The sequence below is a fragment of the Podarcis liolepis genome (assembly GCF_965112155.1).
Source record: "Podarcis liolepis genome assembly, chromosome: 5".
Taxonomy (NCBI): domain Eukaryota; kingdom Metazoa; phylum Chordata; class Lepidosauria; order Squamata; family Lacertidae; genus Podarcis; species Podarcis liolepis.
This window is the reverse complement of record NC_139556.1, coordinates 94436432-94458228: the sequence shown is the minus strand read 5'-3', so window position 1 is coordinate 94458228 and position 21797 is coordinate 94436432. Positions and strand designations below refer to the sequence as shown.

The 21797-nt window shown below is 45.0% G+C and overlaps 1 protein-coding gene across 3 annotated transcripts; it reads right to left on the bottom strand.

Annotated features, from left to right (window-relative positions):
* Positions 1-1647: 1647 nt before the first annotated feature.
* Positions 1648-20312, bottom strand: RFC4 (replication factor C subunit 4). Of its 3 annotated transcripts, XM_083504497.1 has the most exons (12): positions 20131-20182; positions 19675-19742; positions 18327-18480; positions 16702-16780; positions 10546-10625; positions 9327-9446; positions 8468-8611; positions 8066-8186; positions 5220-5345; positions 4105-4185; positions 2618-2734; positions 1648-1837 (listed from the first exon to the last, which is right to left on the bottom strand). In XM_083504497.1, exons 3-12 carry the CDS (start codon positions 18458-18460, stop codon positions 1742-1744), a joined length of 1098 nt encoding a protein of 365 aa, XP_083360623.1. In that variant the 5' UTR covers positions 18461-18480; positions 19675-19742; positions 20131-20182; the 3' UTR covers positions 1648-1741. The 3 variants fall into 3 exon arrangements, with proteins under 3 accessions (XP_083360623.1, XP_083360624.1, XP_083360622.1); XM_083504498.1 differs by lacking the exons at positions 19675-19742; positions 20131-20182 and adding an exon at positions 20290-20312; XM_083504496.1 differs by lacking the exon at positions 19675-19742 and having other exon boundaries at positions 20131-20232.
* Positions 20313-21797: the final 1485 nt, after the last annotated feature.

The window sequence follows — 21797 nt, the reverse complement described above, 5'->3', positions numbered from 1 at the left end:
CTGGTATGTCGGCCCATAAATCGCACATAACCTTACAAATTTTACGGGTTTAACTTAAACCAACGCACCCAACTCTGAGCCCTTGACAACACAATCCTTAACTTCCCATGTGATTGATTGACAGTCTCAACTTTGAGTTCTGTGTGTGTGCTTTAGATAAGGGATTACTACTTTCATCAGGAGAATAGCAGTACTATAGCTCTTGCTACTGTGGCTGGCAAGATACATTTCTAACATAGGTGATTTATAAACTGATTTAAACAGGGGTGTTGATGCTATTTAACTTGTAGTTCTTTATATCCTGCAGTTTTGGCCTCACAAAAACCAATAAGTTAAATGGATACCTTAAGATCTAGTAAAAACATAACCAGAGGTACCACTGTACTTGTCTCACGGGGCTGGCTTTTCACTCGTGCCATGGCCAGTAGTTTACATAAAGCCTACTACTGCTACAACTTGTTGCTTTCTGCCATAATTTGTGAAGTAAAATAAATCACATGTAAACGAACAGCTTCCCCATTGGTTGCTGCCAGTGATGGTTTGATTATCTCAAAAGGGGGATATAGATGCAGCTGACAACCAAGGGGCCAAACCAAAGGGCTTTACTCTCCTGGGCAATTTGGGAGGTCAGCTGTGAATGTACTTTCTCCCATTACCTGATGCAGGGGGGGGGGGGAGGGGGTTGCAGCCTTTTATTCCTTCAGCTCAACTACAGTATAGGCAAAAGCAGTGGCTGGTCTGGATCCAGGCTTTGCAAATGGGGACTATGTCTTGGGACTTTGAAGGTGACATGATAGAAGTTTATGTGTTGGAATGAAGATAAATGAATTTTTTTTTCACACTAGAAAACTTGTGGACATCCAAGGAAGATTGTTGTGGAACTTGCCTCTGCAGGAGGCAGCGATGGCCACCAAAGGATTAAATTCATGGGGGATGAGGCTTTCCATCACTATTAGCTATAATAGCTATAGCTACAATATTAGCTATAATACTTCTGAACACACCAGATCCTGGAAACTGGAGGGGGAGATGGCTATTGTGCCCAGATCCTGCTTAGGGTTTTCCACAGGTATTGGCTGCTGGCCACTGCAAGAACAATGCTGGAAGAGATTGGTCTCCAATAGGCTGTACCTCTGTCCTGTGTGTCATTCCCATGCCCCAGCAATGTTAGGTCAACAGGAAAAGTAAAATCAATGCAAAAATGCATGGTGAAAGGTATTTAGGAGTCAGATTCAAAGTTATTGGTCAAGGACAAAGTACTGTGCTTTCTTATGAAATGTAGCTCACACTAAAACTTTCCTGGAGGTAGCCCTGCTTAAGACACAAGCAAAGTCTGTAAAGCTTATGCCATAATTTATGTAAAGTCTTCAAATTCCACGGGATAATTTATTTCAATAAGACCGCTAGGTGTAGAAAAACGTATCCTGAGTTCTTGTGCATTCCACAGCAACCTAAACCAAAATCCCAGTGAATGACAATACAGTAGAAGGAATGACTATGAAAGGTGAAATGACAAATGCTTAGCTAAGGCATTAGTTTTAAATTTTAAAGTTTTAAAGTATAACATTTAGGAAAAACAAGAATAAAAAGTTGCATTCCTTTTTTTAAAGCAGCTGTAAAAGTAAAGCTCATTTTCGTTGTACTGTTAGGCACGAAGGCTGTATTTTATTATCAAAAAGTACCACAAATAGCTGCATCAAATAGGATGAAGTAATGAAAAGGAAAATATTTTGCCGTGCTGTTAGTTATTTTGAATTAGCTGCTGCATCACCACCGCACAGAGGCTAATCAACTGCAAGAACTCATCAGACCCATCTGCCAAGCACTTGTCTGTCTCCTGCCAAAAAAAGGAAAAGTTACAAGTTTTCAAGATCTCCCAAGATAACTATATAATGCAATCAGAGAAGAGCAGGCTTTTACATCTCCCTGCTTCTCAGGAGCATAAATTAGTTTTTCAAGCTGTTATAGGGAGCTTCAAAATCAAACGTTTGACCACCCCCAAGTACACTTTACTCAAGCCAACATTTTCTAAAGCTGGTTGGCAGAGCTCTGTATGACCATTTGTTAGAGGAATCCCTACCTGAATTTAAATTTGCATTTCTCAGCCAGTCTTACAAGCAGTCACTGTAGTTGCCTGAAACTAACAAGACTGGTCTACAGGTATTGTCTCCTTCCCTCCCAGGACAGAAAAAGGCACACCCAAAAAGTTCTGCCTTTATTTCTCCCTAGCAGGAGTGAAAAGCACACCTGTGAAATCCGTGTAAACTCATTGTGTCTGAACAGGAATAAAATATCTCTGTTAATCACTGCATAAATGTAGAGCAATGCTAAAAATCTTCCCTCTGCTTTTCCATTGTGTGTAATGACTAGACAGGTAGCTCAAGCAAGTTGGCTGGGGTAACAACGGCCAATGTCCATTTCTCTTGAATCCCTTCTTACCACTGCCTGTTACCATAAAAGGAGAATTGCCTCATACAGGGAGAGTACCATTAGTATACCATTCTTTGGGAAGAATTCACTAATGCACAAATACTGTAAAGGATTTCTTATGGCCCCCAAACCACAAGCAAACATACATTCTAGATATAAAAAGAACTGAAACAGAATGAAGACTCACAGCAAGCTTCTCTGCAATAACAGATTTCTGCTTGTCACTGAGATCCTTCCTCTCAATAATGGCATCGTGAAGCTGGTTTATAAACTGAGTAGCTGCGTAACCTTCATTGATCAGATTCTGGACATAGGGGAAAACACATTGAAAGCAGCTAGCATTAGCCAATTTAAACTAATAAGCGACAGGCTTAGACAACCAAAACATTACATCAATGCAGATGGAAAGTACTCCTTGACTTACTGTAAATCACAAAAAGCTAGGAGAGACAAAGCTTAGTTTATCGTTGGCGCCCTACAATACCACATAAGATACTGCAATATGAGATTTCTGAAAATGGAGAGTAACGGTATTACCAAATACAAGCGTGCTATGTGATACAAATTCAGAACAGGTAGTTTAAATTGGATTTGTCTAATACCCAGAGGATTATTTGATGGTTGAGACAACAGGAGGCTATCTTGTTTTATTGTACACAAGTACCATACCATTGTTTAATGAGTCATTTTAGACACAAATCAGATTATTAGCTTAAGTGAAGTCTTGGAGTCAGCCTCATTGAGTATTCTGGAATACGTGTGTGTGTCACATGCCTAAGCACAGACCAGCTGCCGGGAAAGACTAAAGAGGTACGATAAACTAAAAATTCATCTTCACAATTCATCTATTCCATCACCCAATTGTAAGGAAGTATATACAACACTCTAAAGCAAGAAGGAAGTTTGGGGAAGCTCTAACCTTAAAACAGTTGTAGTTGGCCCCTGGTGATGCTAAAAAACTTTAGCTAAGTTGTGATGAAATGTTAGCCACTCACTCCTGCTTTTAAAGTACTAACGTGCACTGTTAATCACAAGCCAATGTCTCATCCACCTAGCCTCATACTACAGAAAGGCCATTTCATATGCAGCTACCACTTATGCTTAGTAGGGCAGCTAGTGAAGCTGCCAAGAGGCTTGAAATGTCAGGCTTGGCAGCAAAGGATCTGGGATTATCAAATGTGCCGCCCCACAAAAAGTGTGCTGGAGATTAATGCAAGCCTACAGTTTTTGGATACACGTTGCAATAAGGACTGCAGAGCTGTTTGCAGGTGTGTAAGGCACATTTTGTAGCTGGAGGGCCCCACTCCCTCTGGGAAACCTTTGGGGAAAGGGGCACATATCGGTGGACAGAACCAGGGACAAAAGTGGGCAATGCTTTTGTGGATAAAATAAATTTTACCCACGCATAATGCATTTACTTCTGGGGATTTTTGTAACCAGGGAGTGCTACTCCTCCCTTTGAGAGTGCTTTCCCACCTAAGGTCACAGGGAATAAATGTCAGAGAGTTCATGTTACATTTACATCATGACTGGCTTAAAGACGAGCAGTTTTTTGTTTCAACATGCTTACATAACCACTACTACCACCTCTACAACTTGCCAATACAGAAAGAAAAGTAGCATTTAAAAAAATCTGATCTGATCCCTGTACATTTTCGATCTAAAGCAAGCTACCTTTGTTGCAGCTTCCAGTTTTTCAAATGAGCCACTCTGACATGCGGTTAGTAGACCATCTAAAATTCCTTGAGGGACAATCTAAAACAAAAGTTGCAAAAGAAAAACATCTCATTGAAGCACCGAGAATAAAAAAAATAAAAACAATGACTGCAAGTCCTGATGTGTAAGCAAAAGTTCAGAAGCCATCACTAGAACATACCATTTTCCATAGGTCTTCTTCACTTCAATGTTCTAGGGTTTACACACACCTTTTAGGTAGGAAAATCCTCATATGGCAACTGCTGCAACACTGGTTTTTTCCTCCAGTTTCATTCATCGCGCAATGCCAAAAAGGGGATGGCAGTACCCCTTTGCCCCACAGTTAGTGAGAGCCAGCAGTTAGATTAGCAGTAAAGCAGCAGCAGTAGATTAGTGAAAGTCGTGTGTAGTTGCAGTATCTGTTGGGGATACCGTAACTTCACCCCATGGCCTCATTTCCCTCCTGACAAATGGTTCAGAGTGGATTAGGTATCCTTCCTATGTTTTAACGACCCCTTCGTCATGGAACCAAGATGGTAGAAACATCAGTTCTGCCACATTTGCAATGCAATTTATGAAAGATTATGAATCCCCAGTGTTGATTTCTGCCATATTCTATGCCTCTCTGTCTTCTGCTGGATCAGCAAACATACTTCCAGAACCACAGATGTTCAGAGACAACATGGTCTGACCCAAGATTCTGCTTTGGGAATGGATTTGGTCTCACATTTCCAAACTTATAAATGACCCTGTGACATAAATCGGTGAGATGCAATAGCATCCACCTAGTAAATAAACATGTAATAAATCAGTCAGACCTAACAAACAGAAAATTAAGCAAAATGAAAGAGGATTGCATTCAAAAGCTTTTCTTCATGTTTGAATGATTCACAAGTTTCTATGGAATATATTTCTGTATGCCCTGTTTTGCACCCCTGTGAACTTTAGTATTCAGGGCAAGTCATGAAAGAAAACGCAAGCGTGGTACAACAGAACAGATAGCTGTGAAGAAAAAAAATACCATTTTATGGAAGCAGTTTTCCAATATTTGCAAGCATAGACCGGGCCAACTGAAATACGCAAACTAGACCTACCCCTGCAATTTCAGTGACAACTTTCTCAGTGACCTCTTTCCCGCCTGTTAATCGTGTAGCGCTTTGAAGAAGTGTGATTGCTTTTCTCAAGTCCCCTTCTGATGCATGGACAAGGTAAGAGACTGCCTGTGGAAGAAATACTGCTTTATAAGAAAATCAAAGAAGAGATGAGACAGTTGAGATGCTTTTCTGAAGTACCGTATTTTTCGCCCCATAAGACGCACTTTTTCCCCTCCAAAAATGAAGGGGAAATGTGCCTGCATCTTATGGGGCGAATGCAGGCTTTCGCTGAAGCCTGGAGAGCGAGGGGGTCGGTGCGTACCGACCCCTCTCGCTCTCCAGGCTTCAGGAAGCTCTGCGCAACCCTCGGGAGACCGGCTCCGAGGGTTGCGCAGAGCTGCCTGCAATCCCGGGACCAGCGCAGCTCTGCCCGGCCACCGGGAGCCGGGGGAGAAGCTCCGCCCCGCTCCCGGTGGCCGTGCAGAGCTGCCTGCGGTCCTAGGACCAGCGCAGCTCTGCGCTGCCATCCGGAGCGGGGCGCTAAGCTCCGCCCCGCTCCCAGTGGCCGTGCAGAGCTGCTTGCGGTCCTGGGACCAGCGCAGCTCTGCCCGGCCACCGGGAGCCGGGGGAGAAGCTCCGCCCCGCTCCCGGTGGCCCTGCAGAGCTGCCCGCGGTCCTGGGACCAGCGCAGCTCTGCGCCGCCATCCCGAGCGGGGCGCTAAGTCCCGCCCCGCTCGGGATGGCGGCACAGAGCTGCCTGCCGTCGCGGGACTGCAGGCAGGTCTACGCCGCCATCCCGAGCGGGGCGCTGAGTCCCGCCCCGCTCGGGATGGCGGCACAGAGCTGCCTGCCGTCGCGGGACTGCAGGCAGGTCTACGCCGCCATCCCGAGCGGGGCGCTGAGTCCCGCCCCGCTCGGGATGGCGGCACAGAGCTGCCTGCCGTCCCGGGACTGGTGCACTTCTCCCCATCGCCAGCCCCACAAGCTCGGGGGACAGCTGGGAGGCAGAGCGTGCCTTCCCACTGTTCCCCGACCTGGTTCTTCCAGCCCCGCACCTGGGGGGGGGAAATAAATTTTTTTTTCTTTATTTCCCCCCAAAAAAACTAGGTGCGTCTTATGGGCCGGAGCGTCTTATGGGGCGCAAAATACGGTACTCTTCTTTTCCTACAGCAGATTCCATATCTTACCCAATTCAGTAGGAAGGCTAACACATTCAGGGGGGGCGAACACAGCACTTTCCCCATTTGTCACATGTAGTTACACATTTTCCTTCTCAACTACAAATCAACAAATGCTCTAATGGTAATCACGTTATAAGTGGTGTGATCTGTCCCCATGGCTTTTGTCCAACACTGTCAGATCTCTGTATCACAACACGGATAACGTTCTAGGAACACAAGAGTAAGCTTTATGTTTAATCTCACAAGTTTGAGCTAGAACAGAATGCTTCCTTTAGCAAAGTTAATCAAATATACAAATAATTTACAAATAAGGTTTCCTCCTCCCTCTTCTGTAACTATGTGTGAGCTCTCTCACTGCTGCCAGAGAGGCCAACTGTGTTTATTTAAACAGGGATGCTGTACAGTGTGACTGTAGATGCCAGGACTGGTATGAATGGGTAGGCACTATTTGCTCCAGACAAAGCCCCGTGACGCTGGCAGCATGAGGCTGCAGCATTCCTGAATAAAAGCAGGGTAGCATGGGTCTTGATATTGCAGAGGCAGGCCTAAGCTCAGCCTCTCCAGCACAGCACTGCACTGCAGTCTGCACCCTAGCTTAATAAACTTAATAAAGCGGTAAGGCCACACCATTGCACTGCAAAACCACTTGTGTACTCTAGAATCCCACTAGTCTGTACTTTGAACTTGTGGCACACTTGCCAAAAATACTAGCCACCACTGACCTGGCACAGAAATTCCCTAACTATGCTTAATTACCCATATTTTTCGCTGTATTGGACACATAGGGCGCACCGGACCATAAGAGGGGGAGAATAGGGAAAAAAACTTTTTTCTTGTTCTCCCCCTCAAAAACAAGGTGCGTTCAAGAGCAGGCCTTGCCGCTGCCCCCCGAGCTTGTGGGGCTGGCAGTGGGGGGAAGCGCTGCTTTCCCCCACCGCCAGCCTCAAATATCCCTGAAGCCTTTGGAGCGCAGCTGCACTCCAAAGGCTTGAGGCTTCGGGGACATCCTTTGTAGCCTCCGCAGGGCGGCGGGGTGCCTTCACCCCGCCGCCCTGCGGAGGCTTTCTGCAGCCATCCCAAAGCTGGAACAGCGAGACGGAGGGCTGCGCAGCGACCCGTCTCGCTGTTTTGGCTTCGGGGACAGCCTTTCAAGCCTCCGCAAGGCAGGAGGCTGCGGAGGCTTTGCGCAGACATCCCAAAGCTGGAACAGCGACATGGAGGGCTGTGCAGCACCCAGTCTCGCTGTTTTGGCTTCGGGGACAGCAGGCTGCTATCCGCAAGCCTTGGGAGCCTGGTGGGAACTCCAGCCGGGCTCCGCAGGCTTGCGGAGAGCTGCCCGAAGTCCGGGGTGCACAGCGCCGCGCTCCCCGGATTTCGGGCAGCTATCCACAAGCCTGCGGATAGCTTCCTGAAGCCTGCATTCGCTCCATAGGACGCACACACTTTCCCCCTTCATTTTTGGAGGGGAAAAGGTGCGTCCTATAGAGCAAAAAATACGGTATTTTGACTAAGTTGTGGGACCAACGCCCCTTCTGTAAAATATGGGTAATGATTATACTATGCATGTAGCTCAGCAGTGACCCAGAAAAAAAATACACTAAGCATTGCGTCCGTCTCTTTTCACAGAATTAAAAACAATGAATCTCTGAATGAACAGAAATCTACCTCACTGCTGACTGTCACATTCTCCTTTTCAGCAATGTCTAGAAGTCTCTGTTGCTGGATTTTGTCTGAAAGGGGCTTGAAACGAAATTTGGAGCATCGGGATGTTATGGGTTCAATTATCCTGTGAAAAAGAGAAAGTGAAACGCAAATACAAGAGGAATCCGTCCTCTCTAGTTTCCGCAGAATGCGACAATACATTTTCCACTACTTCCTGCCCCTTAGCAAAAAAATACATTTAGCAATGTATCAATTATGCTACGTTCTTCATTTTCCAAGGGGAATTAAGGAACTCTTTACAATGCAAGTTTAGGATTTTTACAATGGGAACTAGGAATAAATGTGGGATACTAAATCTTTTCCATCAAATAATAAGTAAGAAAGCATGGTGAAACCCATACATACCTGCTGATGTAATTACAAATAAGGCAGAAGCGTGTTGTTTTGGATTCTCTCTCCATGGTGCGCCGTAAAGCTGCCTGGGCTGCTGAGGTCATAGAATCCGCTTCGTCCAAGATTATAATCTTAAATGGGGGACACGGCCTGCCACTAAACACACACCCATTGCAAAAACATGCATTAACAACTTAAGCTACTAGTGCAGGTAATATTTGCAAATCCAACAAACGATGACATCAGCATTGCTTAGCCACTTTAATCCATTTCTGAGATTTGAAATATGTCTTAATATTTTGGAACTTTTATTTCAAGGATGACACGTGTCTCCGAACATATCCTGTTCAAGTTCTGACAGTGTAATCAGGGCCGGCCAAGGCAATCTGCTTCCTGTTGTGAAGGACAAGATAACGTCCCTCACACTGTTCCAGCGTACTGCAATCTTGAGTTCCCTGGTGTTGTGGCCCACAGGCTCCCATCTTCCCCAGCCAGCTTGGCCATAACTCAGCCAACTCTTCAAGTAACTGACAGACTGAATGTTGGAAATAAAATGTCACACACAACAACTGACAAGCTGCTGTCTGTATGCCAGCACCTGAATCATTCAGGGTGCAATAGAAGACAAGTGCATTCAGCATTTGGGAAGCTTGCACACAATTTCACGGCTTCCATAAATGTCCTATCTGGTACAGTGGTGCAAGACATGTGAAGGATAAATTCCCTCAGAATGCAGTTATGCTCCCGTGACTCACTCGAGAGCCCAAAATCCACCGTGCGATGCTGACTCGTGGCTTAATTTAGCATTACAGAGCGAACCCTTATAAAACTAAATACAATCCTACAAAGCAGCTTTGATCATTGTGCTTACTCTGAACGACTTCCCGACACTGTTAGTTGAGCAAAGCTCTTCACTTTCTCTCGAATGACTTGTATTCCACGTTCATCGGATGCATTCAACTCGAGGACTCTCTGCCGGAACAGTTCGGGCCTGTTTATCAGAACAGAAATTCAGCCAATTTTTAACCTATTTGTTAAACCGAGCTATTAATCTGGTTTTGCATTCTGAATTCTGGACGTTGGTTTTCCTTGGTTAAAACAAGGTTTTCTTGCTCCCCTTCCTCTCTTTTGTTTGGGGACCTGGACTACATATTCATTATTTATTTAACTTATGAATCACTTAAGGCATTATTAACATCCCAAAGTGATTTGACGACAAAAACATGAAACTATAAAAACAATTGTGCCCAATACAGATACAGACTAGGATAAAGCATCTCAACTTGAAAGGCTCTAAGCTCTGGATTTCCCGCATGGAGTAGGAGGTTGGTCTAGATTTTCCAACCAAATGTCCTCCGTATGTTCCCTACTACAACTCCCATCAGCTGTACTTGATAGGTCTGGTGGGAATTGCAGTCCAAAACATCGAAAGGGCATCAGCTTAGTGAAGGCTGTACTAGAAGGCATACAAGGCCTTCTCTAGCTCTATGATTAGTGATCAGAACGTCCTAAATTTGTTAAAACTTCTATGTTGATTGTAAAAGGAGCTGACTTGGATAACTAACAAAACACTCAAATCACTGAGTGACATTCCCCCCATTTCTGTGCATCTCTTCTCTATTTATACATGCAAGTTATGAATATGCAACTGAAGGCAAATCTCAGTTTTAAAAAACCCACCTAGTCTCACGGAGAAGACTGCATGAATGCAGGTGGGCAGTTCAAGTACCTGTCTCGCTCCATAATACATAGTGTTAGACTTTGTGGCCACAAATTCTGCAGCCATGCATTCCTGTTTTGCTTCCAAACACTCAAAATCATCATGATCTCAGTTTGGAAAATTAACTTTTGGTTACCTTTCTTAAAGTCTCAGCTTCAGTAACTATGGCTTAAAACTGTTCTGCCAATGTTAACTACAGGTTTATCTCTTCTGGAGGAAGAGAAATGCCTGCAAACTCAAGATTCACTCTGCCTAATTTCTGCTTCTTCATGTTGCACTAAACCAAGTGCCTACTATTAAGTCACCAAAAGTACTAGAGGATTGTCGGACTCAAAACAGACACTTGAATGCCACTAGATCCCACACTTACCCAAAGAGTTCTCTGGCTGCTGCCAATATAGTGGATGTTTTTCCAGTTCCAGGTGGGCCATAGAACAAGAGATTGGGAAGCTGCAACAGCAGGAGGTTGAACAACGCTGTCATACAATATTTGTAAGTGGATATTTTAGAGGAACAAGAAACCTCAGGCGATGTTATCATTGAGTATTTGTTTTACAACACTTACATAGGTGTCTATGCCACAACTCAAGCATGGGACACGATTTTGCAAATAAGAGTTGTGTATAATTGCAGGCATAGATTTTAATCTGATCAATATTTAGCGGCCTGTTTCAAATGCTATCTTTACGCTTTAGTTTTTTATTTTCAAAATGTTGAAATTGGTAACCCCAAGACAGAAGGAAAGAATTGAAACAGATGCTTTAGATATTTTAAATACTATACAGAGATGCATACTTGAGTTGGACACAGGACAGGACAGGTCAATAGATGATTTGGTCAAATAGAAATCTAGTGTTGTAATTAATTTAATGCTTTAAAGTAATAACAAAAGGCAATTTAATCATCAACAGGTCTGATAATTATGCTAACTATGAAATGAACTAATTGTGAATAAATGAACTAATTGTGAATAAATAAAAAAATGCTTTTTTTAAAAAAAGAATTATAACAATTATAACAACGTTTTCTGTTAAAATCAACAAGAGTTATTCGCTTTGGATTTTGTCACAGAACACAAACAGAAGTATCTTTTGTGTTTTTCTTCAACCAATTTCCTTCAGCTTTTTAAAAAGAAATAGTGACTGTTTATGCCCAATCCCTCAAAGGACCTTTACAGGGGGGGAAATAGCCAGATCACATTGAGGATGTCCTTCAGCAAGGAAGACTTTTGTCGCAGGGCAAGTCTAGGGGTCCAGGAGCCCTCACACACCTACTGACAAAATGACACTATAATAAAATTGAAATACGTAAATGGCCACCTATCCAGCAGCATTTTTGGCTTCATGGAACATTGGGCTGCAGGCAAATAAGTAAGTAGGCTGTCAATTAGAATCACAGAACTGTATAGTTGGAAGGGACCGTGAGGGTCATCTAGTCCAACCCCCTGCAATGCAGGGATCTTTTGCCCAACATGGGGCTCAATTGACAATATTTGATCAGTACATACTAACTAATGAACATGTATGTTTTAAACATTCGGGCAAAAATAGAAAGAGAAAGAAATCAGAGGGATTTCTGGTCCTTTCTCTTGCAACCACAGAAATATCAAACTGTCTTTTGAAAGTCATCCTCTCCACTCCCCTTTTTCAAAGAAGCTCATCCTTGCATTTTTAAAATCTGTGTGTCTTTGTCTCTGATTACAGTGGTACCTCAGGTTACATACGCTTCAGGTTACATACGCTTCAGGTTACATACGCTTCAGGTTACAGACTCCGCTAACCCAGAAATAGTACTTCAGGTTAGGAACTTTGCTTCAGGATGAGAACAGAAATCGTGCTCCGGCGGTGCGGCAGCAGCGGGAGGCCCCATTAGCTAAAGTGGTGCTTCAGGTTAAGAACAGTTTCAGGTTAAGAACGGACCTCTGGAACGAATTAAGTACTTAACCCGAGGTACCACTGTACTGCAAAAGATTTTTTAAAAAGCCAATTGCCTTTTTAAAGAGCCATTTGCCACTTGGTGCTCCATGGAACCCAAACGTCCCCTTGGGTGTGCTGAGAGCTCACTGCTTAGTTCTGTGGATTCCAACCTCCATGCTTCAGAGCATGTTTAGGATTATACAGGACCCATCTGAATTTTCGTTTTCATAATGGTATGGCAGGAATAATGCACTATTCTGCAGGTTTGTGGGGTTCATACACAAGCAGAGCCGCACACCAAACAGCCACTATCCTGCTACTTTACTCAACATTTGGTACTTTTACAGAAAACCTACACCTGCCAATCAATGAATGAATACCACAAACTTGAACAGCACATTTAGCCGGCACCTACAGTAAGGTCTGATGAAGGATCTCCTAATCCTTTATCTAACTTAATGGCTGTATTTTTAGCAGAGCTGTAACATGACCAAGCTGCACTATTTCTGACTGTTGCCAATGATGAAGTTATGGTGCCTATAGGTAGCCTATTATCAGCTAAAGATACATGGAAATTTACAACACACGGTGCAAAACACTTTCAAAGGCATGGACATTTCTACGTAGAAAACAAGTTAGAATCGTAGGGTTGGAAGGGACCCTGAGGGTCATCTAGTCCAACCCCCTGCAGTGCAGGAAAATGCAGCTGTCCCATATGGGGATCAAACCTGCAACCTTGATGTTATCAGCACCACGCTCTAACCAACTGAGCCATTCTAACAAGATGTAGGCTAATTTCAATACATTGGTCAATTGATTACAGTGGTACCTCGGGTTAAGTACTTAATTCGTTCCAGAGGTCCGTTCTTAACCTGAAACTGTTCTTAACCTGAAGCACCACTTTAGCTAATGGGGCCTCCTGCTGCTGCCGCGCCGCTGGAGCACAATTTCTGTTCTCATCCTGAAGCAAAGTTCTTAACCCGAGGTACTATTTCTGGGTTAGCAGAGTCTGTAATCTGAAGCGTATGTAACCTGAAGCATATGTAACCCGAGGTACCACTGTACTTATTATTTAATGATGGTCAAATATCCCATGTAGTACTCTGAATCATCTTAAAATGAAACTATTCAATACAATGGCCAGGACGCAAATAGCTACTTCAGGTGATAAAGAGACTGGACATGTTCAGGGGCAGATTAAGGGGCCCTGGAGCAGTGCTGACAAGAGATGTCCTGCTTTTTAACATGCGAGATGTTTGTTGTAGTAGAGTTCTTAGAAATGAGCCATGTACAACCCATCATTACTGCCCTGCCCTTCCCCCACAAGTATTAGTAACTAGCCTTAGCACTTGCTATCTCCTCCAAAGAATGCATGAGATAGAGTGGCAATTTAGCTGCAAATTTTAAGACGTTCCAGTGGAAGCATATCTTCTTCAAACTCCAGCTAAACATTCTTACCAAAAGACTAGGTCATCAACTTGGGATAAAACATCCCCTACCACTCTCTGGAAGCTAATTGGATCCATTAAGTAGCAGGGGCGGACCATCCGAATCGGTCCCACCTCCCTGCAGAGGGGAAGGGTCGCGGAGAAGTCCAGTTGCAGCAGGAAATGATCTGACCATGGCACTTCTTTTGTTTCGCTTTTAGTTAGTGTCAGATCACCAACATCCGTAGAGGTAAACACCAAGTCTAAGGCGTGTCCGCAGCTATGAGTTGGGCCAAACTTATTCAGGGACAGCACCATGGAGGCCATGCTTTCCACGAAGTCCCGAGCGGCCCCTTGTAAGGTCGTGTCGGCATGGATGTTAAAATCCCCCAGGACAACCAAGCTAGGTGTCTCCAGGAGCATATCTGCCACGACCTGAAGGAGCTCGGGCAGGGAATCCTTGGTGCAGCGGGGAGGTCGGTACACCAAAAGGAATCCTGTACTGCCCCTATTGCCCAACTTCCAGAGCATGCACTCAGAAAACTAGGTCTTCCCAATAGGACGCCTGGTGCAAACTAATGACTTCCTAAAAATCACTGCAACCCCCCCCCCCACCCACATGACCTGGGTTGCTGTGCGTAAGAGAAACCTGGTGGACAAGCAGCGGCAAGGACAGGCCCATCTGCTTCATCCAACCAAGTCTCTGTCACACATGCCAGGTCAAATCCTCCATCCACAATCAGGTCGTGGATGGCAGTGGTTTTATTCATCATTGACCTGGCATTGCACAGCAACACTTTCAGGTCAGGTAATGAACAGCTGGAATGAAAAGATTACAAGAGTAGGAGGAGCCAGGCACTACTGGCCTTTCGTACAAAGCAGATACTGGGAAGAATGATACGAAATATGCGTATGATTAAGCATGATGCACATTTCCCTAGGAAGGCAAGATCGAGCTCTATGTGAAACATCAGATACAGAAAAAGGGTGCTGTTCAGCTAATTTTTTGCTCTAGGGCAAAGGTGGTTCCACCCTCCACACATGCCCTATGCTGTCCCTAAATCTGCTCTGGAGGCTTGAGGGAAACCCCTGAACAGATCATGGGGGCATGCAGAGAGGGGAAAGAACATTTCATTGTGCAAGAGGAAATCCTTGTACTGATGGAAAGCTCATCTTAGCACTAAGTTGAATACAAACCAATACAGTGAAGAAGTTCGGGTCTATGTACAAGAGGAACAGACTTCCATTCATGCAACAGGACTTCCCCCTCTTCCCCTCTCCCTGAAGCCCCCCAATATCTACTCCAGAAGATCCCCCAATCCTTTACAGCAAATTTGAGAACTGTTCAAGGAACTTCAGGGCAGGGGAAGGAGAGGAAGGGGGAAGTCCCACTGCAAGAGCAAGTCCACTTGTACAATGTTCTATTTCACACAGACAAGGCCGGATTTATAATGGTGCCATCACATTAACTGTACCAGATTATTTTTTGTAGCCCTTGAAAGCTTATGCCATAGCCCTTAATATACCACAGTATTTATTTTGTAGTACCTTCATGTGTTCCTTTCAGGGTAAGGGGGAGCCCTATTCGGAAAGGCCCTAATCTCCTCAATCAGGCCTTGCACCCAGACATCCAGCCTTCTACAATTTAAACTGGTAGGTCTGGAGCCTCAGAATTACCTGTCAATCATTCGTCAGAAGTCAATCATCACCACAGAGACCAGGGAGAAGAGTTGGTGAAAGAAGACTGGAAGAAATTTAAAGACTATTTACAGAAATATTGTAAAATTAATGAATGTTAGAAGGATGTTGGATAGAAACTAAGGGGTTTCCAGCTGTAATGCTTTAGGAGATACGAAAAAAAGGTTTATAAATGGGTAAAAGCTTAATGGTAAGGATTTGCTGAACTAACAAATTGAAGTGGAATACAAAGAAGGGAGGTATGAGGAGGTCTGGGGAAATAAGCGTAAGGAAGATATGTTATGGAAAATTATTTGTTTTTTAATTGTTTTTATTTTGTATTTTGTTTTGTTTTTCATTTTCATTGTTATATTTTAAAAACTTTAATAAATATCTTTGGGGGGGGGAATCATCACCACAGAGGTAGAAAAAGGCAGGAGGTAAGGCACTGTGACCTAAGGGTTGGCTTGCTCTGGTTATTCGATGTTTTGCTGAGACAAAAGTGCAATGGGTAACTGGCTGCAAGCAGGTCAATGGGGTGTGAAATGTCTGCATGCAGTGGAGTGCTGGATTTGGCCTGGGAGGGAACCTGAGATGGGGCAAGCGAATTACACTGACCTTTTCTGTGACCCAAAGTACGGGTGTATTTTTGGGCCAGAGAGCCAAACCAGCCACTAACATAAACGACAAGAGAAAGGCCGGGGCGGGGGTTGGGGGCAGAGTTGTCTTAGCTTCTATTGCCACATTTTAAAGCATGGTTTAACAACCCTAAAAATACACATGAGGTTGTACCTAGCTAAGTTCTATGCGTAGAGGAAATGCATTAAAAAATTAATGACTGTAAGTTAGTCATGCCTGTTAACTTCAGTGGGTTCGTTCTGAGTAGGACTAGCACTGGATATGCAACCCTGGTTGTTTCAGAGTTTGGTGTTCATTTGCTTCTTTTAGGAAATGCAGAGGGAAGCCTTTGAAGTTTATTTCAGCAGTGGCACTGGGAAAGGGCTGATTAAATTGGGCAGGAGGTGTAGCTCAGCGGCAGAGCAGCACATTGTTCAGTCTCTGGCATCTCCAGAAAGGGCTGAGAAAGATGTCTGTCTGAAGTCCCAGAGAGCTGCAGCAAATCAGTATAGACTGTACCAAGCCAGATGGACCAACGGGACAATGCAGCTTCCTATACCATTCCAGAACCTTCACTTCTGGTTGTTTTTTTGCCATCAAAATCTATTCCCCACAAAAGGAGTCCCAAGAGCATGATACTCCTGGAGACTCACTCAATAAGTTGTCCCATATTACACGTTAACTCTCAACTGTTAAGGATTTATTGTAATTTTTGTTGTTGTTCTGGGAGCTGTTCTGGTAGCATACAGCTGCAGAACAGCCAATAAATTTTATTCTGACTATATAGACACAAAAGTATGATTCATAAGACTACACACCATAATTATCTTCTACTGGAAAAATTAACTTGCATATGCCATGAAGCGCTGGGAGAACTGCAATACTCACGTCAGCTCCTTGTAAGGTTTTCTTCAGTACTGCAACAACTTCCTCTTGAAATGCAACTTCATCCATGCATTTTGGGCGGCTAAATAAAAAAAAGAATTAAAAAAAACTTAGCATGTATTATTAATATTTTCTGAACAGAAGTATCGATACATGTAGCTTCTCTGTTCCTTTAGATCAATGAGCAAAGCAATTCTCTTTTATGGAAGTTAGTGGTCCAAGGATGCAGAGCACAGCTGTCACAGTTGTGTCACCCATCCTGTGGAAATCATTCCAAAGACCTGCTTTTGGCTTCCTTGCTATTTTCACTGCCTGCTGAAAATGATTTTAGGAAAGCTTTTAAATGAATACACTGCAGAGTCTAATAAATTTCTGCAGCTGCCGGCTTTTCTTTTTCTTTTTCCAGAGATAAACAAGCAACTAACCCGTCAAATCTGGAGCTTAACAAATATTTCAGTCAAAGCAGCAAGTCTTAATAGCTAATACTCTGGTGCAAAAAAACAGACACCTGGCGATGTAGTAGCCAGCCACAGATGAGCAGCCTGGCCTGCATGTGCAAGCATCGCAACATCAAAGAAGCTGTCAACAGAAGTTCAGCTTCTACTTTTCCACAGAAAGAACCTCTGCAATCTTCCACAAGCCACTCCTCTGACACTGCACTGCTTATATAGGAGAATTAACTTTGGACTGGCATTCATATAACACTGTCCTGAAGTGAAACAGAGCACCAACAGAAGGAGGCATAATATAAGTGGAGACATCTAGTGGTTACAGTCATAGTCATTATTTAAAACAGTGGTTTTCAACCAGTGTGCCCTAGCACCCTGGGGTGCCTTGACTGATGGTCAAGGGTGCCGAGGGCAACACTGGCCTCTTTCCCTCTTTCCTTCCCTTTCTCCTCAAATGCCTTCTCGGGTCTCTGCCTCCCAATGGCTTGCATGGCTGCTTGTTACAGCAGCCCTGGCTACAAGCTCCCCAGGCGAATGGTGCCTCTGGGCTTGTATGGGGTGCTGGTTGTCAGGAGCTGAGGTGGCCTTGGAGTAAGCAAGCAAGGGAAGGGAACCCAGCCAGCCAGTCCACCAGCCCCAGGCACCTCTCCTTGGGGTGGGGGAGCAGCTCAGAGACCATGGGTGGCAGCTGCCCAGAGGACTCCCAATGAGAGGGGAGAGGAGGCTGAGGGAACACTCCACAAGGGAGGGGTGAGGGGCTGCCAGATCTGCAGGCAAGGGGTGACATAACTGAGCCCCTGAGCCCCACAGGGGTGCCGCAGAAAGAATGTAGTTGGTCCAAGGGAGCCATGGACTCAAAAAAAGTTGAAAACATATGATTTAAAACACCTCCGATGTAGATGATCACATTCCCCTAGCAATGGGACTGGGAAACCTTTTATGCCAAAGGCCACATTTCCACACGGACAACCTTCTGGGGGCTGCATGCCAGCGGTGGGTGGGTCAAGAGTAAATAGTGGGCAGATCAACAGATGCAATTCTTTATCTTTGCACAGCAGGCTACATGCCAGCCATACAAGAGTCAATTTCTACACACCCCTTCACTCAGTCAAGCAAGAGGCATTCATCTTGGGCAATTACACCACACATTTAGATTCCAAAGCAGAGTCCACTACTTACTATTTTTCCACCCAAGGAATAGCTCTGACCCTTTTGCCCTCTCCACTGCCTCCTGCAGTGGCAGCTGTTCCCCGATCTTTGGTAGATGGGGGTTTAGTGCTGATTGAAGATGGTCCTTTCAGAAATGCCTGCATTGTTGCTGTTTCTCACCAGTCTGCAAAGGAGGAATGGGAAGGAAATGATGCACATGTGTCATTTGAAAAATTAGTTTTGTAATTTGATAGCTCCACTCATTTCTCAGTTGCATCAATCCTAACACCACTGATAAGAATAAACAGTGAAGCAGTTATTTTTGTTGAACCATTTCATTTATAAGCAGAAAAGCCTTCAAGCCTATATTTTTTTCTTCTGGTATAAGAACAAAAAGGGTGAAGTCTGCAAGGATACGTTGTCATATGATCAAGAACCAACAAAGTCTTTTTACTCAGAAATGTCATGGCTTCTCTATGCACATCCATGAAACATACACTACAATCTGCAAGCAAGTTGCACAGAAACCCTGATGACAATTACACAACTCCTCCAATGTCCATGCATTCTTCTATACAGTGAACAGTCCTCTATCTGAAGGGCTGTCAGAGAACAGTTTTCTGTTTGAAGGAGTCCCTGACTTACATCTCCTGTTCAAAGATAAGCAGACTGTATCAAGCTCCCAGTTCTGAGATCTGGAGGGGCGAAGGGATAGCTGTCAGTGGAGCATGAAACTCTTAATCTGAGAGTTGTGGGTTCAAATCCCAAATTGGGTGAAAGATTCCTGCATTGCAGGGAGCTGGATTAGATGATTCTTGTGGTCCCTTCCTACTCTACAATTCTGTGATTCTATCACCCTGCCAGCAGTTCTGCCACTATCTAAAATCCTGCGAGGCAGTCAAGCAAGAGATGGCCTTTTCTGCAGTAGCCACACACACACACACACACACACACACCATTGTTGATCACTCTCCCTCCAGGAGCATTTGGCCCCATCCCTACATTTATTTAAGGTGCACCTTTTTTCGCACAAGCCCCTTTTGGGTGGGACACTACACGGCTTAACTGTAACTAAGCTGCATATAGCCCACCCTGAGACAGCATGGGAGAAGGGCAGACTATAAATACAAATAAGCAAGCAGCCCTAAGGAAGGGGAGCAGTTGGGGCCTGGAAGCTGCCTGTCAAAAGCAGGTGGGCAGCGACAGCAACCCCCACCCCCATTCATGCGGGAGGGTATTTCTATCTCAGTTTGTCCAATATTTCCAAATTTAAACATCAACATACATACATACAATATACAGTGTATATGTGTGTGTGTGTGTATACACATACACATATATACATACATAGTTTTATGCCTATATATCTATTACCTACATATCTATATCTATCTGTGCGATGATTTTTGTCTCTGGTTGGTTGAATGTAAGTCGCTTTGGGCTGCCCTGAGCAGGATAAAGCAACAAAAACAACAACAAGTGTAAGCAACCACCCTCCGGCCACCCCCTCAATGCTCCAGCTACATAATAATAATAATTTATTATTTGTACCCCGCCTATCTGGCTGGGTTTCCCCAGCCACTCCGGGCGGCTTCCAACAGAACACTAAAATGCAATAACCTATTAAACATTAAAAGCTTCCCTAAACAGGGCTATGTTATCTAAGTAAACACAGGGACTCTCGCGGCCCACAAAACACAGCAGTGCCCCGGATCCCTGAAGGGGGTGGGACGGAGGTGGTGGAGGAATAACATCCCTTCTTCCCCCCCCCCCACCCGCTCGCTCCTTCAAGGGGTTCGCCACCGCGTGCGCGCGCCCCCCTCATTAAAGGCACCTGCGAAGCGGCCGCGCGCACAAATCTCCTCAGGCCTCTTTAGCGCGCAGCTACTTAGCCCCCCAGAACTCCCGCCAAAACCGATCGTTCGGGTCAAGGGGCGGGACCACTTCCGTGTATATACGTATGCATGAGGGCGCGCTAGCAATACGAACGGACCATAGAGATCCGACGCAAGATTCCGTTCCCCGAGGGAGGGAAGGGCACTGGCGCATCACGTGCCGCGCCATATATGGAGATGTGGGCAGGCCGTCCCTCGCCGAAAGCGGAGAGGCGAACGTCGTTTGCGAGAGGGAAGCGACGCGCGTGCGCTGAACTGTAAGCTCCTCCCCGCGTTGGATAGAGGAGGAGGACGGAATTGCCCGCGTGAGAAGAGATTTGAGCATGCGCGCAGAAAATATTGCCGACCATTCCTTGCAGGCGCGGGTCGTGGGGCGCATGCGTGCGCGAGAGTGTGCTTCGAGTATTGAACTTGTGTTTTAGCTGCAGGCAGCGTTTTGTTAGTCATACGGCGCTGTCCGTCGCTTATTGGAAACGATGTAGAAATCCAGGCAATTTGAAACGTTGAGGGTCCGCACCCACCAGCCCAGTCCTTTTATGTTCACTCACACCAGGGCCGACCCTAGACATTTAGACACCTGAGGAGAAACACAAAATGGTGCCTCACCCTCCCTGTCAGGGAAGAAGGCATGAGGAACAAGAGCGAGGAATAAAGATCTATATTGGGAACAACAGACAAATAAATACCTACATCATGATCTGCTGCCCCTGTGGATCCTGCCGCCTGAGGCAATCGCCTCATGAGTGGGCCGGCCCTGATTCAGACTGATACTGTGAACTGTGAAAATACCTTTTGGGTGTTTTCCCCCGGCCTCCTCTTTTTTTATGCATTTTTTACTAAATTTTCAGTTTTACAATTTAAAATACTCGTTTTACATCCTTAAAATAACAATCACTTCCCTTCTCTTTCCGTGGTTCATTTTAAGTAGCATAAATCCCTGCATATTTTATAAAAGCTATGCCATTCAGTATTCCATTATTGCCGCCATCAAAACTTGTTTACGCTGCTGGATTTATCTTAACGCTGCTAGCGTTTTCAGCTGTACACAATCACACCAAGGAGGAGGAAAGCAACCAACCACCTCAGATGGTTGGCATCCGCCAGTCTCGAGAGACAAAGGAGTGCGCCTCCGGGGGTGGAGGGAGCCAGTGTTAGCAGCATTGAAGTGACCTCCCTGGGGCGCAAGCCTGGGCAGTGTGTCTGGAGGTCCTGGGCTGCCCAGATGAAAAGACCCCCCTCTCGTCCTCACTTATTTGGCCCAAAGGAAAGCAGAGCAAGACGTTTGGCACCAGCCTGGCTGCAGGAGTTGCCGGAAAGAGGCATACAAAGCACCATCCAACCTCCTTAGGGACTTAGGGTCTACTGCTCAGCCTTTTCCTCTCCTGAAGATGTCCCACAAGGCAGCAGGTACGGATTTTTCCTTGAGTATAGTTGCAAGGCAGTTGAGGTTTAGGATCAGAGTCCCCCCCCCTACAGCATGTGCAGAAACCGCCTTCTTGACTATTAGACCTGTTTTTGGTCCTGTCCGCTCAATCTACCAGATCCTGTCTTTGCATGCAGGGGAAGTCCCTAACTCACCAAGGATTTGAGACCCACTGGCTACCCT